This window comes from Arachis ipaensis, chromosome B7 (genome assembly GCF_059453495.1).
Source record: "Arachis ipaensis isolate K30076 ecotype BB chromosome B7, ASM5945349v1, whole genome shotgun sequence".
Taxonomy (NCBI): Eukaryota; Viridiplantae; Streptophyta; class Magnoliopsida; order Fabales; family Fabaceae; genus Arachis; species Arachis ipaensis.
The window spans coordinates 1,798,742-1,823,013 of NC_142442.1; the positions used below are offsets into that span (position 1 = coordinate 1,798,742).

A 24,272-nucleotide genomic window follows, 5' to 3' on the forward strand; every position below is an offset into this window, starting at 1 on the left:
TTGCTTCATACAACTAAGCAATGTGGTTTGTTTCATCTTTATTTTCTTCTCTCATGCACTTTCCCACTTGTTTTCTACTCAAACCCATTTTCCTTCATGCCTTGTCTTCCTTTTTCCATCTTCTATTGTTGGCAATGGTTTTGGTGACATTGCTTTGTAAGAGAATCATCACAGTAGAATCCAAAGATAAGAAAACTAATAATAATAATAAAGCTTTGTTTCAAAAGACTCTGTTTTGTTCTGTTGGTTTTTCAGCTTTCAACCTTTTCCTCTCTCTCATCGACTACTTCATTTGGTATAGAACTAGTTTGTCACAAGAAAAGCTTTTTACCCTTTTGGATTTGGCTCTCAAAACCGTTTCTTGGGGTGTTCTTGCTATTTCCATGCATAATGATCATATAAGATTTCCCTTACTACTATTCAGAATTTGGTGTGCCTTCTACCTGTTTGTTTCTTGTTCTTCCTTTATAGTGGACATCATTGTTCTTATTCTATACAAAAAACATGTTCCTTTACCACCTCAGTGCATAGTTTCTGATGTGGTAGCTACTCTTGTTGGCTTGTTTTTCTGTTATGTTATGTGTTATGTGAAGAATGATGAGTGTGAAGATATCAGCACCATTGAGGAACCTCTATTGAATGGTGATGATCATGCTTCTTCCATGGAGAAAAAAGAGACTAATAGAGGGGGAGAAACCGTTACGCCTTATTTGAATGCTGGAATTTTCAGCATTCTAACATTCTCTTGGATTGGTTCTCTTATAGCTCTTGGTAATAAGAAAATCTTAGACCTTGAGGATGTTCCACAACTAGATTCCGGAGACAGTGTTGTTGAAGCTTTTCCAGCTTTCAAGGAAAAGGTTGAAGCAGATTGTGGTGGAACAAACCACATAACCACTCTTAAGCTTGTGAAATTGTTAGTAGTTTCAGCATGGAAAGAGATTCTGTTCACTGCATTTCTTGCATTGTTGAACACTTTGGCTTCTTATGTTGGTCCTTATCTTATTGATGCTTTTGTTCAGTTTCTTGATGGAAAACAACTCTATGAAAATCAGGGCTATGTTTTGGTTTCTGCATTTTTTGTAGCAAAGATTGTTGAATGTCTTTCACAAAGGCATTGGTTCTTTAAGTTGCAGCAAATCGGAATCCGAATCAGAGCACTGCTTGTGACAATGATCTATAACAAATCATTGACCCTTTCTTGTCAATCAAAAAAGGGACATACTTCAGGGGAGACAATCAACTTGATGACGGTTGATGCCGAAAGAATCGGTGTTTTCAGTTGGTACATGCATGATTTATGGCTAGTAGTATTGCAAGTTTCATTAGCATTGTTGATTTTGTATAAGAATCTTGGCATTGCTTCAATTGCTGCATTTTTTGCAACAGTTTTTGTAATGTTGGCAAATGTTCCTTTAGGATCATTGCAAGAGAAGTTCCAAACAAAGTTGATGGAATCAAAAGATGCAAGAATGAAGGCAACATCAGAGGTTCTTAGGAACATGAGGATCCTCAAATTACAAGGATGGGAAATGAAGTTTCTATCTAAGATAATTCAACTCAGAAAAACTGAACAAATGTGGCTAAAAAAATTTGTTTACACTTCAGCCATGACCACATTTGTGTTTTGGGGTGCTCCAACATTTGTTTCTGTTGTTACTTTTGGCACCTGCATGCTTGTAGGGATTCCACTTGAATCAGGGAAAATCTTATCAGCACTTGCTACATTCAGAATTCTTCAAGAGCCTATATACAATCTTCCAGAAACAATTTCAATGATTGCACAAACTAAGGTTTCTCTTGATAGGATTTCGTCGTTCCTTCGCCTCGAAGACTTGCAATTCGATGTTGTAGAGAAGCTTCCATTAGGTACTTCTGATAAAGCTATTGAAGTAACTAATGGAAACTTCTCTTGGGATTTATCTTCTTCAATTACAACATTGAAGAACATAAATCTAAGTGTTTTTCATGGCATGAAAGTTGCTGTTTGTGGCACTGTTGGATCAGGAAAATCTACATTACTCTCTTGTATATTAGGAGAAGTACCAAAGGTTTCAGGAACTCTAAAAGTGTGTGGTAAGAAAGCATATGTTGCTCAATCACCATGGATACAAAGTGGGAAAATTGAAGATAATATATTGTTTGGTAAGAAGATGGATAGGGAAAAGTATGAGAAGGTTCTTGAAGCTTGTTCCTTGAAGAAGGATCTTGAGACTTTGTCATTTGGGGACCAAACAATTATAGGTGAACGTGGGATAAATTTGAGTGGTGGACAAAAACAAAGGATTCAAATAGCACGTGCTTTATATCAAGATTCTGATATATATCTATTTGATGATCCTTTTAGTGCTGTTGATGCTCATACAGGTTCTCATCTCTTTAAGGTAACTCTTTTTCTGTTATTTACCGTGTGCACTATGATCTGGCCTCTTATGCATAATATAAAAATATGAATAACTTTTTTTAACTAATCTTTTTCTAATTTATTTGTGGATTGACAGGAATGTTTGTTAGGCCATTTGAGTTCAAAGACAGTAGTTTATGTTACTCATCAAGTAGAGTTCTTACCTGCTGCTGATCTTATATTGGTGAGTATATGTTCTTATAATCTTATGAGATTAATTTCTAGGAGCTTAATATTGTATGACAATTTTTATGCTGCTAGTTAATTGAATAGTAGGAAAGTGAAAAAGCATGGTTGGAAATTGATTCTGGAATTCTATTGCTATTTATTCAAAAAGTGGTTTTTATTAGTTACTACCCTTGATGTTGTTATGCCTTGTTGTTAGGTCATGAAAAATGGAAAAATTACTCAATGTGGAAAGTATATTGAATTGCTTAACAATGGAGCTGATTTTATGGAACTTGTTGGTGCACATAAAAAGGCTTTGTCCACACTTGATTCAACAAGTACCTTTGAACAAGATATTAGTGTCTCTAATGCTCATGTTGTGGAACAAAAAGAGGCAAGAAAAGATGATCAAATTGGTAATAAAATAGACATCAATGATCATAGTGAGCTAAAAGGCCAGCTAGTTCAAGAAGAAGAAAGAGAGAAAGGTAAAGTTGGGTTTTTGATATATTGGAAATACATCACCACAGCATATAGAGGGATTCTTGTTCCATTCATATTGTTGGCTCAGATTCTGTTCCAAACTCTCCAAATTGGAAGCAACTATTGGATGACTTGGGCTACACCAATCTCACAAGATGTGGATCCATCACCTGTTGAAGGATCAACTCTTATACTTGTTTATGTTGCTTTGGCTATTGGAAGTTCTTTCTGCATTCTTGCTAGAGCTATGCTTCTTGTTACTGCCGGTTACAAAACTGCTACACTGTTATTCAATAAGATGCACTTCTGCATTTTCCGCGCACCAATGTCATTCTTTGATTCTACTCCAAGTGGTAGAATTCTCAATAGAGTATGTGATGTTCCATTCTTTTGACCCTTTATCTTTTTTTCTTCCTTCCATGGTTAATTTTTGAGGTATAATTTGTGTACTTATATCTCATTATAACATTTCATACAACATTTATTAATGCAGGCTTCTACTGACCAAAGTGCTGTTGATACTGACATTCCAAATCAAATTAGTTCAGTTGCCTTCACTCTCATACAGCTTCTTGGAATCATAGCAGTGATGTCTCAAGTTGCATGGCAAGTTTTCTTTGTATTCATACCTGTCATTGCAGCCAGCATATGGTACCAGGTAACATTATTTTTCAGAAAAACTTGATTTTACAATGTGATATTATGGATGATCTTGAACTAACATATGTAGTGCTGAACTTAAATTTTCTGCAGCAATATTACTTACCAGCAGCGCGAGAACTATCGCGCTTAGTTGGAGTATGCAAAGCGCCAGTGATTCAACACTTTGCTGAAACAATCTCTGGTGCATCAACCATTAGAAGCTTTGATCAGCAGTCTAGATTTCAGGAAACAAATATGAAACTTTCGGACGAATATTCTCGGCCGAAATTCAATGTTACTGGTGCTATGGAATGGTTGTGCTTTCGCTTAGATATGTTGTCTTCAGTCACATTTGCAGTTTCCTTGATATTCTTGGTATCTATTCCAAAAGGAGTCATAAATCCAAGTATGTAACAACATGACTATGATATTTTGCAAACAATTCAAAGGTTACTCTGCATATTAATGAAGAACTTTAACTTCTATATATTCTTTTTCACTTGTATCTAATTTTGTGATTGAAGGCATTGCTGGTTTAGCTGTTACCTATGGACTAAATTTAAACATGGTGCAAGCTTGGGTTGTATGGAATCTTTGCCGCTTAGAGAACAAGATCATATCGGTCGAAAGGATTATGCAGTATACTTGTGTTCCTAGTGAGCCTCCCCTTGTTGTAGAAGAAAATAGACCAGATCCTTCTTGGCCATTATATGGTGAAGTTGACATACAAAACTTGCAGGTATTTTACGAAATTGTTTTGTTTCTTGCAATACAAGTTATGGTTATTTATCTTAGAAATTAGCTTCTAAAACATTATAAATTGTGCCATATTTGAAATGATTCATGAAGGTTCGTTATGCTTCACACCTTCCACTTGTGTTGCGCGGAATCTCATGCACATTTTATGGAGGATTGAAAACTGGCATTGTTGGAAGAACAGGAAGTGGTAAATCAACTCTCATACAAACTCTATTCCGAATCGTTGAACCAGCTGCTGGGAGAGTTATGATTGATGGCATCAACATATCTTCAGTAGGACTTCATGATTTGAGGTCTAGACTTGGCATTATTCCTCAAGATCCAACCATGTTTGAAGGGACAGTTAGAAACAATTTGGACCCTCTTGAAGAGTACACTGATGAACAAATTTGGGAGGTTGGTTTAGTTTGTTAAACACTTAAAGTTTGTTATTAAATTATTAATTATCCTCTTAATCTATAAAAGTGTTAAAAATTATTCTGTTGTCTTCTCTTTTCATTAAAGATAAATTAGTTTTACTACAAGTTTCTTAATAATTGTACATCCAACCAAAGTGACAGATACAAAGAATAGAGTCATTGCATTCACACATTCACATTCTTTAATGTATAGGCCTTAGATAAGTGCCAACTTGGAGATGAAGTTAGAAAGAAAGATGGAAAGTTGGACTCTCCAGGTTTGTGTTTAAGTTCTCTTGAACATGGTGATTTAAATTTACCTAACTTTTATAGCTTAGGTGATCTTGAGCTTGATTACATCTATATAGTACATCAACCCTTTATTGTTAATGTGCAGTTAGCGAAAATGGCGAAAATTGGAGCATGGGACAGAGGCAATTGGTGTGCCTAGGTAGGGTGCTGCTAAAGAAGAGCAAGATATTGGTTCTTGATGAAGCAACTGCATCAGTTGATACTGCTACAGACAATTTGATTCAACAAACTCTTAAGCTGCATTTTGCTGACTCTACAATCATAACCATTGCACATAGAATCACTTCTGTTCTTGACAGCAATATGGTCTTGCTTCTTCATCAAGGCAAGAACTATAAAGTGCCTATTATTCCTAATTAAACTGTTTTTTTTATCTGCCATTTTCTGATTTTTCATTGTCCATTTATATAATGCAGGAGTTATTGAAGAGTATGAGTCACCTTCAAAATTGCTAGAGGATAGGTGTTCTTCTTTTTCCCAACTTGTGGCTGAATATTCCACTAGGTCCAAGTCAACTTTTGATAAATCTGTTGTTCAATGAAGATTCTTTTGAGAAATCTGTTAAATCAGTTAATGTAATTTGTTTCATAACTTGAATTCAGTTCATGTTAGATGTAATGAAGCTCTGATGGGCCTATAATGGGTCATATATTGGGCTGCCTCTTTCTGGGCCCATATCTAATCTACCCAACACATATAAATGCAAATATGAAATATCTTAAAAGTGCAACTCTAAAAAGTTTAATTTGAAATTAAAATTTAGAGAGAGAGATATTTGGTGTTTTTTAAAGGGTTTTGTCCTAAGTACACATTTAAAGTTATCAATTTTTTTTTTTTTTATAAAAGATATACAAAGTTTAAGTTTACAATGTATTTTTTATATATTTATTAACTAAGAAATTAAAAACTTCTATTAAAGATAATCATAATATATGCCATTATTTATAAAATTAAATAAGAAATTTAGTTGGAGTTGAAGTCTTATATGCATTCTTTAACTTTTTAATTTTTCTTCATACGAAAATATTATATGTATATTTAAAAAATTAGTTATTAAATTAATCATTATGTATTTGTATATATTTATCTATGTAATTTAATATATTTTTATTTGTATTTTTTATTTTAATATATATTTTATACCAATAACAAATTTTTTATTTACAAATAATATGATTGTTCTTAGTAAATGCTTTATTTTTTGGTTGTTCACGGTATTCCCCAACTCGACAGGTCAAGGACTAATTTGTCGCGGATCTGAACTCCATTTAAGGGTCTACCGCTGGCCAATGAATTGATGTATGCACAAGACATAATTCGAACCCTTGACACTTGCTTAAGTGACGAATGAGCTTAGCACTCGATCAACCCAAGTTAGTTGTTAGTAAATGCTTTTAAGTTTGAATTTTTGGCATGGGAAAAGTTAATTTCAAAAGAGTCATATTGCATATAAAATTTCCAACTATGAACAAAATCGTCAATAGTAACAAAAGATTGAAGATTTCGTGATAGTATATACGAATTATTATTATTATTATTATCCAACATGTAATAAACATTGGCCGGATTAGATTGAATTTGAGCACAACATCATTTAATTCATTTTATTTTTTAAATGACGAATTTGCTAGACGTGATGATCAAGGAATTTGGAATTTTTGGCCCTTAGACCACTGTTTTTGGTTGTGGGGTATGGTTGTTAGCAACCAAAATTGTGAATATTAAATCATCTCTCAGACTAGGATTGCTAGAAAAAGGTGACGCCGTGACATTGCATTAATTGTGGTTTCTATGATTTTTGAATAATTACGTATATATATACAAGATATCAACATCATGCTCAAAATATATTTGTTTTGAAGTCCAAACTACACTGCTACTTTTGGGTGTATTTGAGGGGACCATGACAACGAAAACTGAATCATATAGTGATATAGTCCACTCACTTTACGATGATAAATTCATAAATTAATAATAAGAGAAATGTATGAAAAATTTTTATTATTTTTAGTCATTATTTAATTATTAATTTAATTTTTTTAATCTAATTTTTTAGTCTAATAATATAATAATATATTTTATTACATATTTTTAGATATTAATAATTAACTGATAATTAAAAATAATAAATTTTGATAATTTTTTAATATTTTTTAAATAATAATCATATTATTTATATATTAAAAATTAGTTACTAATTATTCGTATAATAACATAATTATTAAGCTTGCATTGATTATTTGTTTATTACCTTAATAACATATAATTATTAAGCTTGAATTCAAAATATAAATATTAACATCTTAGTTACTTTTATTGTGCATGTAGTAGTTTATTGACCAACGACAACCCTTAAATAGAGCTCAGATTCGCGACGAATTAGTCATTAGCCTGTCGGGTTAGGAGATACCGTGGGCAACAAAAAAAATAAGTTACTTTTATTGTTTGTGATATTTATAATAGGGAGCCACTCAGACGCCGCTTAAAACGTCTTTTTTTTAAAGATGTTTTTCAGTAATTAAAATTTAACATATATAATCGATAACATATATAATCGATTAAATCATGTTATTTTTGTCAAAATTAGGCTAGACAAATTAATTTAAGTAAAAAAATGGTGAAGTAAATATTAAATTTGTCTAAATTAATATTTTTTTAATAAAAAATGACTATAATACATTTATTATAAAAAATAATTAAAATACTCTTATTTTATATATATATATATATATTAATTTTAAAAATTCTAAATTTTACCATAGGATAGAAAAATAAATGACTAAAATTTAGGATTCTCAAAATTAATATATATAATAGAAGTATTTTAGTCATTTTCTATAATAGGGTATTGTAGTCATTTTTTATAAAAAATAATATTAATTTAGACCAGTTCAAGATTTGAATCACCATTTTTCGGTCAAATCAATTTATTTAGTCTAATTTTGACAAAACTAACACGATTTAATCAATTAAATGTTTTAAATTTTAATTATTAAAAAATATTTTTATAAAAAGACGTTTTCAACGTCTTTATCTGAGTGGCTCCTTTATAATATCGGTATTTTACCTTCTAAAAAAAAATTATTGATATCTAACAATTTTGATGAATTCATAGATTCAAATAATAATTATTTTTGTTGAGTATATACATCTTCAATACAACTACCTCACTTTCGGTATAGTAAATTCCCAACAAATTCCGGCTTCTTTCTCTCATAATAAAATAAATCGAAATTGACGAAGCTAAGACTCCCTTTAGTTTTAAAACCTTAAAGTCATTAACAATAATCTTTTTTTATATATATAATCAAAGTCATTAATATTTAATAATCATTTTCATTTCGTGAGACAATTCTCCACGCATGCAGTCATGCAGACAGTGTCAATAACTTAATATTAAATTATTAATATATACCCCGTTAGATAATCCAAAATAAATCCATAGTTATTCCTTCATGAAGGATTCAACAATCAACAGCAGCATCAAATTAAATGAATAAACTATATATAAACTACATACATATAATATATTTATATGATTTATTCTGAAAGATTTGATGCTTCAATATATATTATTATGGAAATTAATATCATATGATATTGTATTGTATCATAAGCATACATGCGTGGCACGCATGTCACATGCAGCAAAAAAGAAATAAGATCACTCATGCATGAATCATCATCGCCAACCATGCATCATGCATGCATGCATTATTGAGCTTCTGGCTAATGTAGGTGTTATTTTATTTTATTTATTTATTTTTCTGGAAATAATATATCACTCGTAAATGTGAATTAGAAAATAGCTTTTTCTTATCAGAATGTTTAACCGAGTTTGGATATGTAAAAGTGTTATGATCAGATCCAGAAGAAAAACATTATCAGCTAAAAGCCTAAAACAGATTGGATTATTAGAAAATAAATTGCTATACAAAAGTATCATTTAAAATTCAAATTCATATAATTAGTTAAATTTTAAAAGATTTATTATAAAAATCATATTCTGGCCGATATATAGATTTGTCGTACAGGTTAAACATTGATATTAAGTATAAAAAAAATCAACCATCTATATATAATATATATTATATACAATATTTGGTTTTGATTTAAATATAAGTTAAAACCTGTATATAACACTCAATCAAACATTGATACATTATTTCTTAAAGAGAGAATTATTACTACTTAAAAATAATGACACTCATATAATAATAATAATAACACATGCATGAAAAAATCTAATTCAGCTTTATTAAAGCAAGTTTATCTACTTTACCTTTTTAATAGTAATAATTTGGGTAATGCTAGGTAGACAAAAAAAACCGTCAGAATTTACCTTATTTAGCATTAATTAATTGTAATGAATGCAGGTAAGTTATGATTGTTTTTTGCTGATTTTCTTTAATTACCAAACATTTTCGTAATAATTTATTGAGGGTCTTATTTTAATTAATTAAAAAGTTTAGCTAACATATATATCTTTAAAGGGTAATGCTAGATAGACAAAAAAAAGGCAGAACTTACCTTATTTAGCATTAATTAATTATTACAATAATTAATAAATATTAAATAAGGCAAGTTATGACTATTTTTGACTGATTTTTTTTTGTTACCAAATATTTTCGATCTTTAAAATACACTATAAGATTATTATTAATAAAAAATTTAATTTCTTTATTAAATATAAAATAAACACATACTTTTAAATTTTTATATTTTCAACAATTGTTTAGTTTATAATATAATATTAAATTATTAACATTTGTCTTTACCGCATAAGATAGATAAATTCTTAATTAAATAGGGCTAATATGGCCAATTTTTTAGATTCAGATTTCAACATCATTTAATAATATTTTAATGGTGGGATTCTGAGAATTTGATTTCTTCACTTCTTCTTAATTCTCATAATCTAATTAATGCAGCATTCATTAGTTTTATATGTTTCCATCGGCGCCACCAAAACACAATCTCTCTGTTTGCATCCCTTTTCTGTCACTTTCTGAAACTGTGTTTTTTTTTTCTCTCTGTTTTTTTCCTGGGAAAATTAGCCACCACTGTTTTTCCTTTTCTGACTCAGTTCGAACCTCCTTCCTTGATTCCTTCGTTCTTCCTTGGCCACCACGTTTTCCCTTTTTCCAAGGAACCCTTTTTTTCACTCCTTTGACTCTCTCTCTCTTCATTCTTTGACTTCACACTATATGATAGCTGCTTTATTTATAGCCTCAAACAAAATCTTATTTTCTCAAAAACTCCAAAAATTTTGCTACTTTCTGACACCCTTTTGGCAGAGCTTCACAGAACTTCAATCAAAGAAGCAGCTTTCTTTTTTCTTGTTTTAATTCTATTCTTTTTTTCGTACACGTAATAAGTAACTACACTATGTTTTCTGTGAACTCTGCCACCGTTTCTTTTCTCCTCCAACCACTCTTTCTTCATGCTTTCTCGAGCTTCCTCCACCTCTTATTGGTGGTGGTGATTTTGGTGTTGTGGATTTGGAAGAAAGTCAGAGTGGGAGCTTCTGCTACTGGATATGAGTCTAATAAGACTAATTATAATAAAAAGGCTCTGTTTTGTTCTGTTTTTGCTTCAGCATTTAACCTTATCCTATGTCTCTTTAATTACTTCTATTGGTATAGAAGTGGTTGGTCAGAAGAAGAGCTCGTGACTCTTTTGGATTTGGCACTCAAAGCTCTTGCTTGGGGTGTTGTTGGTGTTTGCTTACAAAAAGGTTTCTTCTTCTTCTTCAGTTCCGGTGATAGTAGGTTTCCATTACTCTTTAGAACTTGGTGTGTCTTCTACCTGCTTGTTTTTTGTTATTGTTTTGTAGTAGACATTGTTCTTGTGTATGAAAAGCATGAGGCTTTACCTGCTCAGTACTTGGTTTCTGATGTAGTTTCAGCTTGTGTGGGTTTATTCTTCTGTTACTTTGTGTGTTTTGTGAGGAGTGAGTGTGAATTTAGCACTCTTGAGGAGACTCTATTGAATGGTGATGCCCATGTTAGTGATAATAAGAAAGGGGCTGAAACTGTTACCCCTTATTCAAATGCTGGAATTTTCAGCATTCTTACATTCTCTTGGGTTGGTCCTCTTATTGCTGTTGGCAATAAGAAGACCTTGGACCTTGAGGATGTGCCACAACTAGATAGCAGCGATAGTGTGGTTCGAGCCTTTCCGAAATTCAGAGAAAAGGTGGAGGCAGATTGTGGTGCAGTTAACAATTTGACCACAATTAAGTTGGTGAAGTTGTTGATAATCTCGGAGTGGAAGGAGATTCTCTTCACAGCAGTTCTTGCATTGCTGAACACTTTGGCTTCTTATGTTGGTCCTTATCTCATTGATGCTTTTGTTCAATACCTTGATGGACAAAGGCTATATGAGAATCAGGGCTATGTTTTGGTTTCTACATTTTTCTTGGCGAAGCTTGTTGAGTGTTTGACTCAGAGGCATTGGTTCTTTAGGTTGCAGCAAATTGGACTTCGAATGCGAGCACTACTTGTGACCATGATCTATAATAAATCATTGACACTTTCATGTCAATCAAAGCAAGGCCATACTTCCGGGGAAGTAATCAACTTCATGTCAGTTGATGCTGATAGGATTGGTGTCTTCAGTTGGTACATTCATGATTTGTGGATGGTAGCTCTGCAAATTTCTTTAGCCTTGTTGATTTTGTATAAAAGCCTTGGCCTTGCTTCAATTGCTGCATTTGTTGCAACCATTGTTGTAATGTTGGCAAATGTCCCCTTGGGATCATTGCAAGAAAAATATCAGGATAAGTTGATGGATTCAAAAGATATAAGAATGAAGGCAACATCAGAGATTCTCAGGAACATGAGGATTCTCAAACTTCAAGGGTGGGAAATGAAGTTTCTGGCTAAGATAACTGAACTCAGGAAAACCGAGCAGGGCTGGTTAAAGAAATTTGTTTATACATCAGCCATGACCACATTTGTGTTTTGGGGTGCTCCAACATTTGTATCTGTGGCTACTTTTGGAACTTGTATGCTTATGGGGATTCCACTTGAATCAGGGAAGATCTTGTCTGCACTTGCTACATTCCGGATTCTTCAAGAGCCTATATATAATCTTCCAGATACAATTTCAATGATAGCACAAACTAAGGTTTCTGTTGATAGGATCTCATCATTCCTTCGTCTTGACGACTTGCAGTCCGATGTTGTAGAGAGGCTTCCTCGCGGTTCTTCTGATAAAGCAATTGAAGTGGTAGATGGAAATTTCTCTTGGGATTTATCTTCACCAAATGCAACATTGAAGAACATAAATCTCACAGTTCTACATGGCATGAGGGTTGCTGTTTGTGGTACTGTAGGATCAGGCAAGTCTACATTACTTTCCTGTATATTAGGAGAAGTGCCAAAGAAATCAGGTATCTTGAAGGTGTGTGGAACAAAGGCCTATGTTGCTCAATCGCCATGGATACAAAGCGGAAAGATAGAGGATAATATATTGTTTGGACAGGAGATGGATAGGGAAAGGTATGAGAAGGTACTTGAATCTTGTTCCTTGAAGAAGGATCTAGAAGTTTTGTCCTTTGGTGATCAGACAGTTATAGGAGAACGCGGTATCAATTTGAGTGGAGGACAGAAACAAAGAATACAAATTGCTCGTGCCCTTTACCAAGATGCTGATATATATTTGTTTGATGATCCTTTTAGTGCTGTGGATGCTCATACAGGATCTCACCTCTTTAAGGTAACTCAACTCTTCTATAATTTAGTTCTTCCAACATGATTGCACATCATCCATCACTATTTTAATAACTGAGTTTTTCTTTTTTGTTTGTATATGGCAGGAATGCTTGCTTGGCCAACTAAGTTCAAAGACAGTAGTATATGTTACTCATCAAGTAGAGTTCTTGCCAGCTGCTGATCTCATCTTGGTGTGTATTTCTTAAGAATTTTGTTTTCTTAAACTCTGAAAAGTGTTGTTTTTTTTTAATTCCCTGACTAATGTTATAATAATGCCTTGTTGGTAGGTCATGAAAGATGGGAAGATTACTCAATGTGGAAAGTATAATGACTTGCTTAATAGTGGGACTGATTTCATGGAACTTGTTGGTGCACACAAGAAAGCGTTGTCTACACTCGAGTCTTTGGATGGAGGAACAACATCAGATGAAATAAGAACCATGGAAGATGGAAGTGTTTCTAGTGCTAATGGAAGTATTAAAGAAAAAGAGGCAAACGGATATGAGCAAAATGGTAAAACAGATGAGAAAGATGAGCCAAAAGGCCAGCTTGTTCAGGAAGAAGAAAGGGAGAAAGGTAGAGTTGGATTTTCAATCTATTGGAGATACATCACGACAGCGTATGGAGGAGCTCTCGTTCCTTTCATATTGTTGTCTCAGATTCTCTTCCAAGTTCTCCAAATTGGAAGCAACTATTGGATGGCTTGGGCAACTCCAGTCTCACAAGATGTGGAGCCACCTGTTGAAGGAACAACTCTTTTGGCTGTCTATGTTGCTTTGGCCATTGGAAGTGCATTTTGCATCCTTTCTAGAGCCATGTTTCTTGCCACGGCTGGTTATAAGACAGCTACTATACTTTTCAATAAAATGCATTTCTGCATCTTCCGTTCCCCAATGTCATTCTTTGATTCCACTCCGAGTGGTCGAATCCTTAACAGAGTATGTGCTACACTGCTACTCCATTCTTTTAGTTTTTAAGATAGATATGATTTTTGTATCTTAATTGCTTTTAAAGTTTGGATATAATGGTGTTCTGCAATCTGTTCTATGCAGGCTTCCACTGACCAAAGTGCAGTAGATACTGATATTCCTTATCAAATTGGTTCGTTCGCCTTCTCCATGATCCAGCTTGTAGGAATTATAGCAGTGATGTCCCAAGTTGCATGGCAAGTTTTCATTGTCTTTATACCTATGATAGCAGCCAGCATATGGTATCAGGTATTAATTGAATCATTATGCTTCTGCTAATAAAGATGTGTATATTATCAAATTTGAATTTGCAGAGGATTTGACTCCATTAAGTGATCTTATATGGTCCTAACTAACCTGTAATTCTGCAGCAATACTATATACCATCGGCTCGAGAACTATCACGTTTGGTTGGAGTATGCAAAGCTCCAATCATTCAACACTTTGCTGAAACAATTTCTGGTACATCAACCATTAGAAGCTTTGATCAGCAGTCTAGATTTCAGGAAACAAATATGAAATTGACCGACGGCTATTCTCGGCCAAAGTTTAATATTGCTGGTGCTATGGAGTGGTTGTGCTTCCGATTAGATATGTTGTCATCTATCACATTTGCCTTTTCCTTGATATTCTTGATATCTATTCCTCAAGGAGTCATAGATCCAGGTATATGATTCAAATATTCTATTTATTATCAATAAAAAAAAAATATCAAATTGCATAGGTGATGAAGGATTAAATGTAATTGTTTTCTTTCCATCTAATTTTGTGATTGAAGGCATTGCCGGTTTAGCTGTTACATATGGTCTTAATTTAAACATGATACAAGCTTGGGTGATATGGAATCTTTGTAACTTGGAGAACAAGATTATATCAGTAGAAAGAATACTTCAGTACACTTCCATTCCTAGTGAGCCTCCCCTTGTTATCGAAGAAAATCGACCAGCTCCTTCTTGGCCATCATATGGAGAGGTTGATATACATAACTTGCAGGTAGTTAAAGATATAATATTTTGTAAGATTCCATGCAAGCTTCTAAATTATGTCAATAGTTTTATTATTTCATAAAATGTTTGTGCCATAGTTGTAACTATTCATTGTCAATGATGAAGGTTCGTTATGCTCCGCACCTTCCATTTGTGTTGCGTGGCCTCACATGCACATTTCGCGGAGGACTGAAAACTGGGATTGTTGGGAGAACAGGAAGTGGTAAATCAACTCTTATACAAACACTCTTCCGAATTGTTGAACCAACCACAGGAGAAGTTATGATTGACGGCATCAACATCTCTTCAATAGGACTTCATGATTTGAGGTCTAGACTAAGCATTATTCCTCAAGACCCAACCATGTTTGAAGGGACAGTCAGAAATAACCTTGATCCTCTAGAAGAGTACACAGATGAACAAATATGGGAGGTGGGTTAATTTTGTACTTTTATTTGTTAAATAGATGCACAAACAGAGTTCTAGTCAAGATTAAACATTTGATTTCTCTTTTAAAGGCCCTGGACAAGTGTCAGCTTGGTGATGAAGTTAGACAAAAAGAAGGAAAGTTGGACTCGCCAGGTTAGTATTCTAATTTTCATGAACATGATGAAATAGTACCTCTATCCTGAACTTATTGCTAATGTAAAAGTTGATGCTGCAGTTAGCGAGAATGGCGAAAATTGGAGTATGGGTCAGAGGCAATTGGTGTGCTTAGGTAGGGTGTTGCTTAAGAAGAGCAAGGTATTGGTGCTTGATGAAGCGACTGCATCAGTTGATACTGCTACAGACAATTTGATACAACAAACTCTTAGGCTACATTTCGCCGACTCAACAGTCATAACCATTGCACATAGAATCACTTCTGTTCTTGACAGTGATATGGTCTTGCTTCTTCATCAAGGTAAGAACTAACAAGTACCAATTATTCATAATTAAACTCTGTTGTACCTTGCTGATTTCCCCATTTCTGATTTTTTCATTGTAAATTAATTTAATGCAGGATTAATTGAGGAATATGATTCACCTTCAAAATTGCTAGAGGATAGATCATCATCTTTTGCTCAACTTGTTGCAGAGTATACAATGAGGTCTAAATCCACTTTTGAGAAATCTGCTGATCACTGATTGAAAAAGGGTGCAAAATACCAAAACTTAAAAGTTTCTTGACAATGACGAAAATTCAGGGGGAATTACAATCTAACTAGTAGAGTAGTAGTGCTCATGATTCTTCTGTCATTTGAAGTTGTGATAGAAAAGTGTATTTAGTAAACCGTAAATGTTTGGTAAGGAAACATAATTAGTTAAAAATAGCCAGAACTTGTTTTATTTAATATTCATTAATTCTAGTAACAATTGATGAAACAAGTTCTTAAGCTTAATTTTTGTCATATATATCCATCATATGTTATTTTTTTTCAAAACAAATTGCATTGAATAAATACTCTCCTGCAACTCTTTTTCTCCTTTGACTCATTCAAAGACTAAAATGAAATTATTTTCTAACACATCCATAACGCTATGTATTTTCATATGTAGTTTCCATTCATTGCATGCATGTATCTCTTTTGTCTTGGACGTCTTTTATATTTCCTATGCCCATTAATTTCCACATATAACATTTTTGTATTATATATTGACTTAGGTTTCAGGCTTTCAGCTTGTATTATAATAATAATGATATTCCCGTCTTATATAATTTGTTCCTTAGTCCTCGGAAGAAACACAGGAAACGAACATATAACTATTAACGTGAACTAGAATGAGACATCGCGATAAATTAATGATAGTATATAATAAATATTAAAAATGATTATGTTTTGTAAAATTAAATTAAATGTATAAATTAAAGTTAAATTTAAAAGGTATTTTATTTAAAATAATTTATAGTATAAAAGATTTGAATATTAGAATTGTATGTACAAAATAACATTTTTATTTGGTGGTTTGATTTTTGTATTTGTTTTAGTTGATGAACTTAATCTTCTTATGTGGCGCTCGTCTTCTTTTTTTTTTATTGGTTGTTGTTAGAGTTGTTATTTTCTTCTTTCTTTGTAAGTTCTTGTGAAGGCATGTTCTTTATGAATTATTGAGTTATATGCACTTTCTATTGTATTGTTTGTTCCATCTTTGCAAGTATGTTCTTCTTCCGAAGATGTATCTTGAATTTGTATAGTTTTCTTTTTCCTTAATCTCTTGATGTGTATGTGATATTCGTCTAATGATATTAGTGTTGGCGAAGTTGGTTCCTATAATCAATGAATAATTTAAATTAGAAATAAAAATGATATCTAAAATAACTAAAATAAGTACTTTTTTTTTAGTATTACCTGTTTTATTTGTTGTAATGGGGTTGAAATTTAGTATTTTTGGTTGGAACAAATGTTTTGGTAACAAATGGGTGTTAAAATTTAGTGTTTTTGGTTTGAATAAATATCTTGGTAACAGTGTATTGTTGAGAACTTTCTTTAAGATTAAAATCATTTACATTGACTTCAAATATAAGTGAGGTTGCACAAATTTTTCAATTGGGGTAATGTTTCAATGTCATTACTTTTCTGGAGTGCCATTAGATTTGAAGCAGTTGTACCCAACAATTTTTTTGCTTCGCCATCAAATAGTACAAAAGTTGTTGTACCACTTTGATTTGAAACCTTTAATTGAATTTTGAACCTAAAATAAGTATTGGGTTAGTAACTAATAATTTGATAGATGTGATTATAAAAAGTATATAGAGTTACCTTATTGTTGGATATTGTGGTGTTTGATTATATGTGCCACAAATGTAGTTATCTCCTTTTTTATATGCTTTTTTCATACACTTTTCACATTCAACCTAGTTATCTCCATTGAGTAAGTTTGAGATGTTGTGTAGTTCATAAATAAATTTTTTGTGCTAAATTTGATGTAATTTGAAGGAATAGTGATAAGAGACTTATATAAGTAGTTCAAATAGTATGGAATTTGAATATTTGTAACGTAAAATTTATTATGATTAATAATATTATTATGACATTTGTAATATGGATGTTTATTACATTGAATGAATTATTTATAGAAATTAATAAATTAATTACTGGAGTAATAAATTTCTTGTATTGTTTATAACGGTAAGATATAATAAATATAGGAATATGAATTTAATGTTTTTGTAAGTTACAAATTTGGTTAGACACTATTAATTTCTAATTATTGGCATTGGTAATTATTATATTATTTTTTGTATATTTTATTTTTTTCATTGATTTGGAAATAATAGATGATTTGGCAAAAATTGAATGGTTGATTTTAAAATTTTGTCAAGTAAGTGACATGACGTTAATAGAAGAAGAAAAATAGCTTAAAAGTAATGTAGATAAACTTATGTATCTACTTTTATATATTAAGAATAGATAGATTGATAAATTGGGAGGGTATGAATATTATTTGGTACCGGTAGTTTTCAATATAGAAATCATGTATGTGAATGTGATGGGTTGGCTATAAATACATGGATCTTGATTTATGATCTGAGCCATATAAAACTATCAAGGAATAATCAATAATGATGTTGGTGGTTGTTAGAGTGGTGGTGTGTGTCCACATATTTATGCTGTTTCACTTTGCATGTTTGTCTTCTCATTCATGCCATCCAGAAGAGAGTTCTGCCTTGTTTCACTTCAAGATCCAACTCATTACTAACACTACTTTTTTTTATGGATGGTATGAGCATGAATGCCCCAATGCTTATCCAAAGATGAGTACGTGGGACAATGGGACAGATTGTTGTTCATGGATGGGTGTCACGTGTGATTCTCTGTCTGGTCACGTGATTGGCCTTGATCTAAGTTGCAGTGCACTTGTAGGTATAATCCATCCTAACACTACACTTTTCCATCTTACTCATCTCCAAACACTCAACTTTGCTCACAATCATATCTATAATTCTCAGTTGTCATCTCAGTTTGGTGGGTTTGTGAGTCTCACACACTTGAATTTATCTTATTGTCAGTTTAAAGGTGATATTCCTTCTCAAATCTCACACCTTTCCAAATTACAGTCACTTGATCTCTCTTGGAATTCTGGTTTAAAGTGGAAAGAAACCACTTGGAAGAGAATGCTGCAAAATGCAACTTCTTTGAGTGAGATTATATTGGATGATACAGACATGTCTTCCATTAGCTTAACACCAAGTCATTTGTCCAATTGGTCTTTCTCTTTGGTTACTCTTAGTCTTAGTTATACAGGGATAAGAGGACATTTGACAAGTCAAATTCTCTGTTTACCCAATCTTTATGAGCTCAATCTACATGGAAATAGAAACATTCAAGTCCATGTTCCAAAGTTGAATTGCAATACGTCTCTTAATTTTTTAGATCTTTCATGGTGTCAATTCTCAGGATCACAAATCCCTTCTTCCTTTTCTAACCTCACAAATCTAACTTCTTTGTACTTGTCTGGAAGTGAATCCAGTGGTTCAATCACATCCTGGCTCTCAAATCTTCAACATCTCACTCACTTGGACCTTTCAGACAATAGATTTAATGGTCAGTTTCCAAAAGTACTTGGTCAATTCACCAAATTACAAACACTCATTCTTGCAGGTAACAATTTAGGAGGAAAGCTATTGCTATCTTCATTAGCTAACTTAACTCAAATTTCTCGATTGGATTGTTCTCATAATAAGTTTCAGGGATCTCTTCCTAAAAAAATAACAGGTTTTTTAAGTTTGACTGAATTGATTTTAAATGATAACTTATTAAATGAGACAATTCCATCTTGGTGTTTCTCCTTACCATTTTTAACATCCTTAGATCTATCAAATAATCAGTTTACAGGAAATATAAGTACAATCTCATCCCATTCCTTGCAGTATCTATATTTATGCAGGAATAAATTACAAGGCAATATTCCAAAATCACTATTTAACCTTGTAAATCTCACTCACTTATGTTTGTCATCAGCCAATTGGAGTTATTCCCTTCATTTACCACTTTTTTCCAAGCTTCAAAACCTTCAAGTCCTTTCTCTTTCAGGTTTTAATTCATTTTTATTAGATTCTAGAACCAATTCCAGTTATAATAGGTTCTCCAACTTAGTAGCATTGCAGTTGCTTCAGAGCGATTTAACTAATTTTTCCAAAATCTCATGGAAATTTCCAAAGTTGCAAATTCTCGAACTCTCAGAAAATAAACTTGAAGGAAAAATTCCCAAATGGATACATGATTCACATTCATTAGGGTATTTGGAACTTTCACATAACCAGTTGTCATCAATAGGCCAATTCCCATGGTACCAACTTGTATACCTTGACCTTAGTTTCAACCTGCTAACTGATGACAATATTTCCTTCCTTTGCAATGCAACTTCTCTCCAGATTATCAACTTGTCGCACAATAAGTTCAGAGGCACCATTCCACAATGTGTTGCCAATTTATCTTTCCTTATTGTTTTGGATCTACAGACAAACAAATTTCATGGCACTTTGCCAAGTAACTTTTCCAGGAATCTCAACACATTGAATCTCAATGGGAACCAATTAGAAGGTCATTTGCCTAGATCTCTGTCCAACTGCAAAGATTTGATGGATTTGAATCTCGGCGACAATCAGATAGAGGATACATTTCCACATTGGCTTCAAAGTTTGAATTTGGAAATATTGGTTTTAAGATCCAACAAGTTTTATGGGACGATAGTCAGCTTCAAAACCAAAGATGTGTTTCCCAGTTTAATTATTTTTGATATCTCATCCAATAAATTTAGTGGCCAATTACCAAAAGGTTTCCAAGCCATGAAGAGTGTTGTTGGAGCAGAAGTGCAAAGCAGCTTCTATTACATCCAAAGTGGTTATGGCTATATACTAGGCTCCATTGACCTAGAATACCATGATTCTGTGACTGCAACAATGAAAGGGCTTAGAACCAATCTTGAGAAAATTCCAAATGTCTTTGTAAGTATCGATTTATCAAATAACAGATTTGAAGGAGAGATTCCAGATGATTTTGGAGAACTTCATGCACTTATAAGCCTTAACCTTTCCCATAACAGCCTCACTGGTCCTGTTCCTCACTCTCTAGGAAATTTGGCAAACCTTGAATCATTGGACCTCTCCTCAAATTTGCTTACAGGGAAAATTCCTGATGAGTTGACCAATCTGATCTTTCTTGAAGTCTTGAATCTTTCCAGCAACCATCTTGAGGGATCAATACCTCGAGGGAAACAGTTTGATACATTTTCAAACGATTCCTATGAGGAAAACATGGGCCTATGTGGATTTCCATTGTCAATTGAATGCAACAACAATGTCCCTCAACAGCAATATCCATCTTCTGAGGCTGAAGACAAGTTTGGGTTTGGTTGGAAACCAGTGGCAATAGGATATGCATGTGGAATGGTATTTGGAATTGGCTTGGGATGCTGTGTTTTCTCAAATGGAAAACCTCAATGGCTTGTGATCATCTTTGGAGGCAAAAGAATTAAAAGGAGGAGCCGTGGAAACCGGCGTGCAAGAACAACTTAGTGGCCACAACTTCTGCATGAGAAATCTGTTTCAGGTTTTTGTTGTAACATAAATGTGCAATAATTAAGTTTGTATGTTATGCTGCTGTGTCTTTTTATATTTCGTTTGAGGCTTTAATTTGGTTGTTTCTGTTTACGTCTTTTTATTTATATTTGTAAGTGTATTGTTACATGTATATGATGCTGCAAGTAAATTATGATATTTTTCTTTTTTTCGTGCATATCTAACAACACTCATTGATTTTGCTTCATTCTACTGGTTAGTGTTCCAACTTCTAACCAAGCACACATTTGTCAATATCTTAAGAAATCTATTTCTCTATTTTAATTTAAAGTTGGCCATCAAAACTCAAAACGGAGAAGATAATTGTTACAAAAACAGATACATTATAGTGATGAGAAGTTGAAGAAGAAAAAAGCACAGTAAGAAGCAGTTTTTGCAATAAAGCTAGGTTCTGCCTTCTTATTGTTTTAGAAGAGGGTGCTTGACTTTTAAATAAAACAGAAATAGATTGGAACTCTTATTTAATGTTGATCCATCTAGATTTTTCATTTTCATGAATCTAAAAAATGCAATTTCAGATTGTACAACTAATCACTATTACTTTCTCGATAACTATAATTAATAAAATTGGACATTGGACATAAAGTCCAATGTTAAATACATCACACATGCAATTATGATGTTATTGATTCCTATCATCTCAGTTTCTTTTGCACTAATCCAAGGTTTGATCTATTTAAGCACTTTGTGTCAGCATGTCATAACTCACATCTGTTTTAAAAAATAGAAAATAAATAAATAAATAATTTTCTAAGGCATATAATGTGTTGTAATGTCTAACTTAATAAATTATATGGTCAAAAATATCAGCTTGGGAACCTAAGATTATTGGAGATAATAGCAAGAGTGCTGCAACAAGTAATGAAAAAGGCTATTAAATCTGTTAGTCAATTATAACAGATTCTTGGAAAGTAGTTAGCTTGCCCTTAATAGAAAGGAGATAGATATGCATTGTATATGAAAAAGTTATAATGACTACACAGAAAAGCATTGACTCCAGTGGATTGTATATTTGACAAAAGAGCTCAAGCTTTCAGACGCAGACCTATCCCGGCAAGAATCCATAACTGGAAATGGCAATCTCAAAGGCTTCTAACCTTTGTCCACGGTAAAGTCCATTGCGATCATAGGACGATATTTCATTTATGTTGAGTTCTGTACAGGCTTTGACAAGTGCCTCCCCAACACGTTTAGCAGCTTCCTATAAGTATGTTACACCATAACACAAGGAGCCAAAACTCAAAAAGATTATTTTAGAAAGGTGGAAGAGTTCCAACACATGTCGATAAGAGGTGGACTACTTACAGAAGTGCTGCATGGGGGATTTGGGATCGATTTCTGCAGTGTGCTTGCATAGAACAAACACTTCTTATTCTTGTCATCTACAAGCATTGCATACAATTGCTTATCTGAGCAAAATACTGAAAGCCTTGGATTTCTAGCAGTTCCATTGAACTGAAGAAAAAAAGAGAAAAATAAGATCCTATTCATGGTAAAGAAAGCAAAGCATAACAGTCAGCTGTTAGCATTGAAGTGCCATATGACTCAGATGAAAATATAAAATGAGTTTACAGAATACCTCAAAATCATGCCAAATCCCCAAGGATTTACAAACACATAATGCAATCAAAAAAGCTGTTTTTTCTCAGCATGAATATGAGTCAAACCTTTTTCTGAATCCTTCTATTTCGAATTTTTGGACTTTCTGTTCTAGCATTTGCTCTTGCTTCAACCACTAACAGCTTCTTAGTTAACCCTGAAAGAAAACTCAAAGCTCACATCAGTTAATATCCAAAGTTACATGAAACATAGTATAAATGTTCAGCTGCCAACACATGTCGATAAGACACAACACACACATTTAAGAAGGAAACAAAAACTCGGTTCAGCAGAACTTACATGAGGAATTACTTCTACTTTGTGTCTGAAAGCAAATAAACAGTGTCGTTGGAGGGACTCTGAAGACAGAAGAATTGTTGAACTGTAGCACTGGCACATTCAATTGAGCCATGTTGTACAAGTCTTAAGCACTGAAAATCAAAACCTATGTTACAAATACATACGCAAGGCTGAATTTCTTAGAGGAATTTTAACAAACACTTAGTGTGCAGGTTTCATTAAAAAAAGAAAGTTTTATTATTAGTATGTTTGACATTCAAGGAAACAGTAAAGACAAGCAATGCTATTTCAATTCAATCTTTTAAAGTAGTAAGAGAACAAATTGTACTGTAGGTTCTAGTAGTGATAACATCCAAAACAAGGTGTTACACGTATCTAACTTTGATTTTGTCGTCAAGTTATTTAAGCGGTTATATCCTGTCATCACTTTCAAGTTTCAAACCTTCAGCATCTCACTCTCTTAGATCTTTCAACAAATTATTTACTAAGTTGTTGTAAAAATCGTATTGCACCTCTTTTACTTTAATTATCAGTTTTTTTTTTGTTTCATTTTGATAACATTGATGAGTTGTAGTGACAGCATCATCATCATCATCTTGCATAGGATATTGTATTCCACAGTTTGAGTGCTCCATTTTTGTTATTGGTGCTTCAACATTATTTATGCCACAATTGGTAGCACCAATTGTAGAATTTGCCATTAGACTCCCAATAATATCTATCTCCTCTTGCAAACTTGCGACCTGCACACAACAAATTAAAGGACAGAATTATTATACGCATGGAACACACAACATTTAGGGAACTAGATTTGGAAGATTGAAAATTTTGGGCGTGTTTGTTTGGTTTGTGTTTTCGTGTTTTTTGTTTTTTTTATTATTATAATTTTGTGAAAAAATAAAAAATAAGCGAAAACAAAAAATATTAAAAATAAAAACAAAAAATAAAAATGCAAACAAAACATACTTGGATT

General features: G+C 32.8%; 4 protein-coding genes across 5 annotated transcripts; 3 read left to right on the forward strand and 1 right to left on the reverse strand.

The window, feature by feature from the left end:
- Positions 1-5,813, forward strand: LOC107608724 (ABC transporter C family member 3). Its single transcript, XM_016310434.3, has 10 exons — positions 1-2,384; positions 2,502-2,588; positions 2,790-3,425; positions 3,549-3,713; positions 3,809-4,103; positions 4,222-4,436; positions 4,547-4,852; positions 5,069-5,132; positions 5,252-5,491; positions 5,583-5,813. Exons 1-10 carry the CDS (start codon positions 21-23, stop codon positions 5,705-5,707), a joined length of 4,497 nt encoding a protein of 1,498 aa, XP_016165920.1. The 5' UTR covers positions 1-20; the 3' UTR covers positions 5,708-5,813.
- Positions 5,814-10,121: 4,308 nt separating this feature from the next.
- LOC110262356 (ABC transporter C family member 3) lies at positions 10,122-16,231 on the forward strand. The gene is made up of 10 exons (XM_016310435.3): positions 10,122-12,888; positions 12,989-13,075; positions 13,172-13,822; positions 13,937-14,101; positions 14,224-14,518; positions 14,631-14,845; positions 14,965-15,270; positions 15,357-15,420; positions 15,503-15,742; positions 15,842-16,231. The coding sequence occupies exons 1-10, from the start codon at positions 10,555-10,557 to the stop codon at positions 15,964-15,966; spliced, it is 4,482 nt and encodes a 1,493-aa protein (XP_016165921.2). The 5' UTR covers positions 10,122-10,554; the 3' UTR covers positions 15,967-16,231.
- Positions 16,232-18,364: 2,133 nt separating this feature from the next.
- LOC107609497 (receptor-like protein 54) lies at positions 18,365-21,557 on the forward strand. Its single transcript, XM_016311488.3, has one exon. It carries the CDS (start codon positions 18,383-18,385, stop codon positions 21,335-21,337), a length of 2,955 nt encoding a protein of 984 aa, XP_016166974.1. The 5' UTR covers positions 18,365-18,382; the 3' UTR covers positions 21,338-21,557.
- Positions 21,558-22,204: 647 nt separating this feature from the next.
- LOC107606453 (uncharacterized) lies at positions 22,205-23,918 on the reverse strand. 2 transcript variants are annotated; one of them, XM_088492904.1, is made up of 5 exons: positions 23,812-23,918; positions 23,300-23,430; positions 23,068-23,156; positions 22,706-22,855; positions 22,205-22,601 (listed from the first exon to the last, which is right to left on the reverse strand). In XM_088492904.1, the coding sequence occupies exons 2-5, from the start codon at positions 23,409-23,411 to the stop codon at positions 22,446-22,448; spliced, it is 507 nt and encodes a 168-aa protein (XP_088349030.1). In that variant the 5' UTR covers positions 23,412-23,430; positions 23,812-23,918; the 3' UTR covers positions 22,205-22,445. The 2 variants fall into 2 exon arrangements, with proteins under 2 accessions (XP_088349030.1, XP_088349029.1); XM_088492903.1 differs by lacking the exon at positions 23,812-23,918 and adding an exon at positions 23,680-23,776.
- Between the last annotated feature and the right edge of the window lie 354 nt (positions 23,919-24,272).

Excerpts from the sequence above, each read along its gene's own strand:
- LOC107609497 (XM_016311488.3), top strand. The coding sequence starts at position 18,383 with ATGATGTTGGTGGTTGTTAGAGTGGTGGTGTGTGTCCACATATTTATG.
- LOC110262356 (XM_016310435.3), top strand. The coding sequence starts at position 10,555 with ATGTTTTCTGTGAACTCTGCCACCGTTTCTTTTCTCCTCCAACCACTC. Across the intron at positions 14,846-14,964 it reads TTGATATACATAACTTGCAG|GTTCGTTATGCTCCGCACCT; the intron begins GTAGTTAAAGAT and ends TCAATGATGAAG. Across the intron at positions 15,271-15,356 it reads CAGATGAACAAATATGGGAG|GCCCTGGACAAGTGTCAGCT; the intron begins GTGGGTTAATTT and ends TCTCTTTTAAAG.
- LOC107606453 (XM_088492904.1), bottom strand. The coding sequence starts at position 23,411 with ATGGCTCAATTGAATGTGCCAGTGCTACAGTTCAACAATTCTTCTGTC. Across the intron at positions 23,157-23,299 it reads AAGTAGAAGTAATTCCTCAT|GGTTAACTAAGAAGCTGTTA; the intron begins GTAAGTTCTGCT and ends GTTTTCTTTCAG. Across the intron at positions 22,602-22,705 it reads ATCCCCCATGCAGCACTTCT|GAAGCTGCTAAACGTGTTGG; the intron begins GTAAGTAGTCCA and ends ACATACTTATAG.
- LOC107608724 (XM_016310434.3), top strand. The coding sequence starts at position 21 with ATGTGGTTTGTTTCATCTTTATTTTCTTCTCTCATGCACTTTCCCACT. Across the intron at positions 5,133-5,251 it reads TGGAAAGTTGGACTCTCCAG|TTAGCGAAAATGGCGAAAAT; the intron begins GTTTGTGTTTAA and ends GTTAATGTGCAG. Across the intron at positions 5,492-5,582 it reads GGTCTTGCTTCTTCATCAAG|GAGTTATTGAAGAGTATGAG; the intron begins GCAAGAACTATA and ends TATATAATGCAG.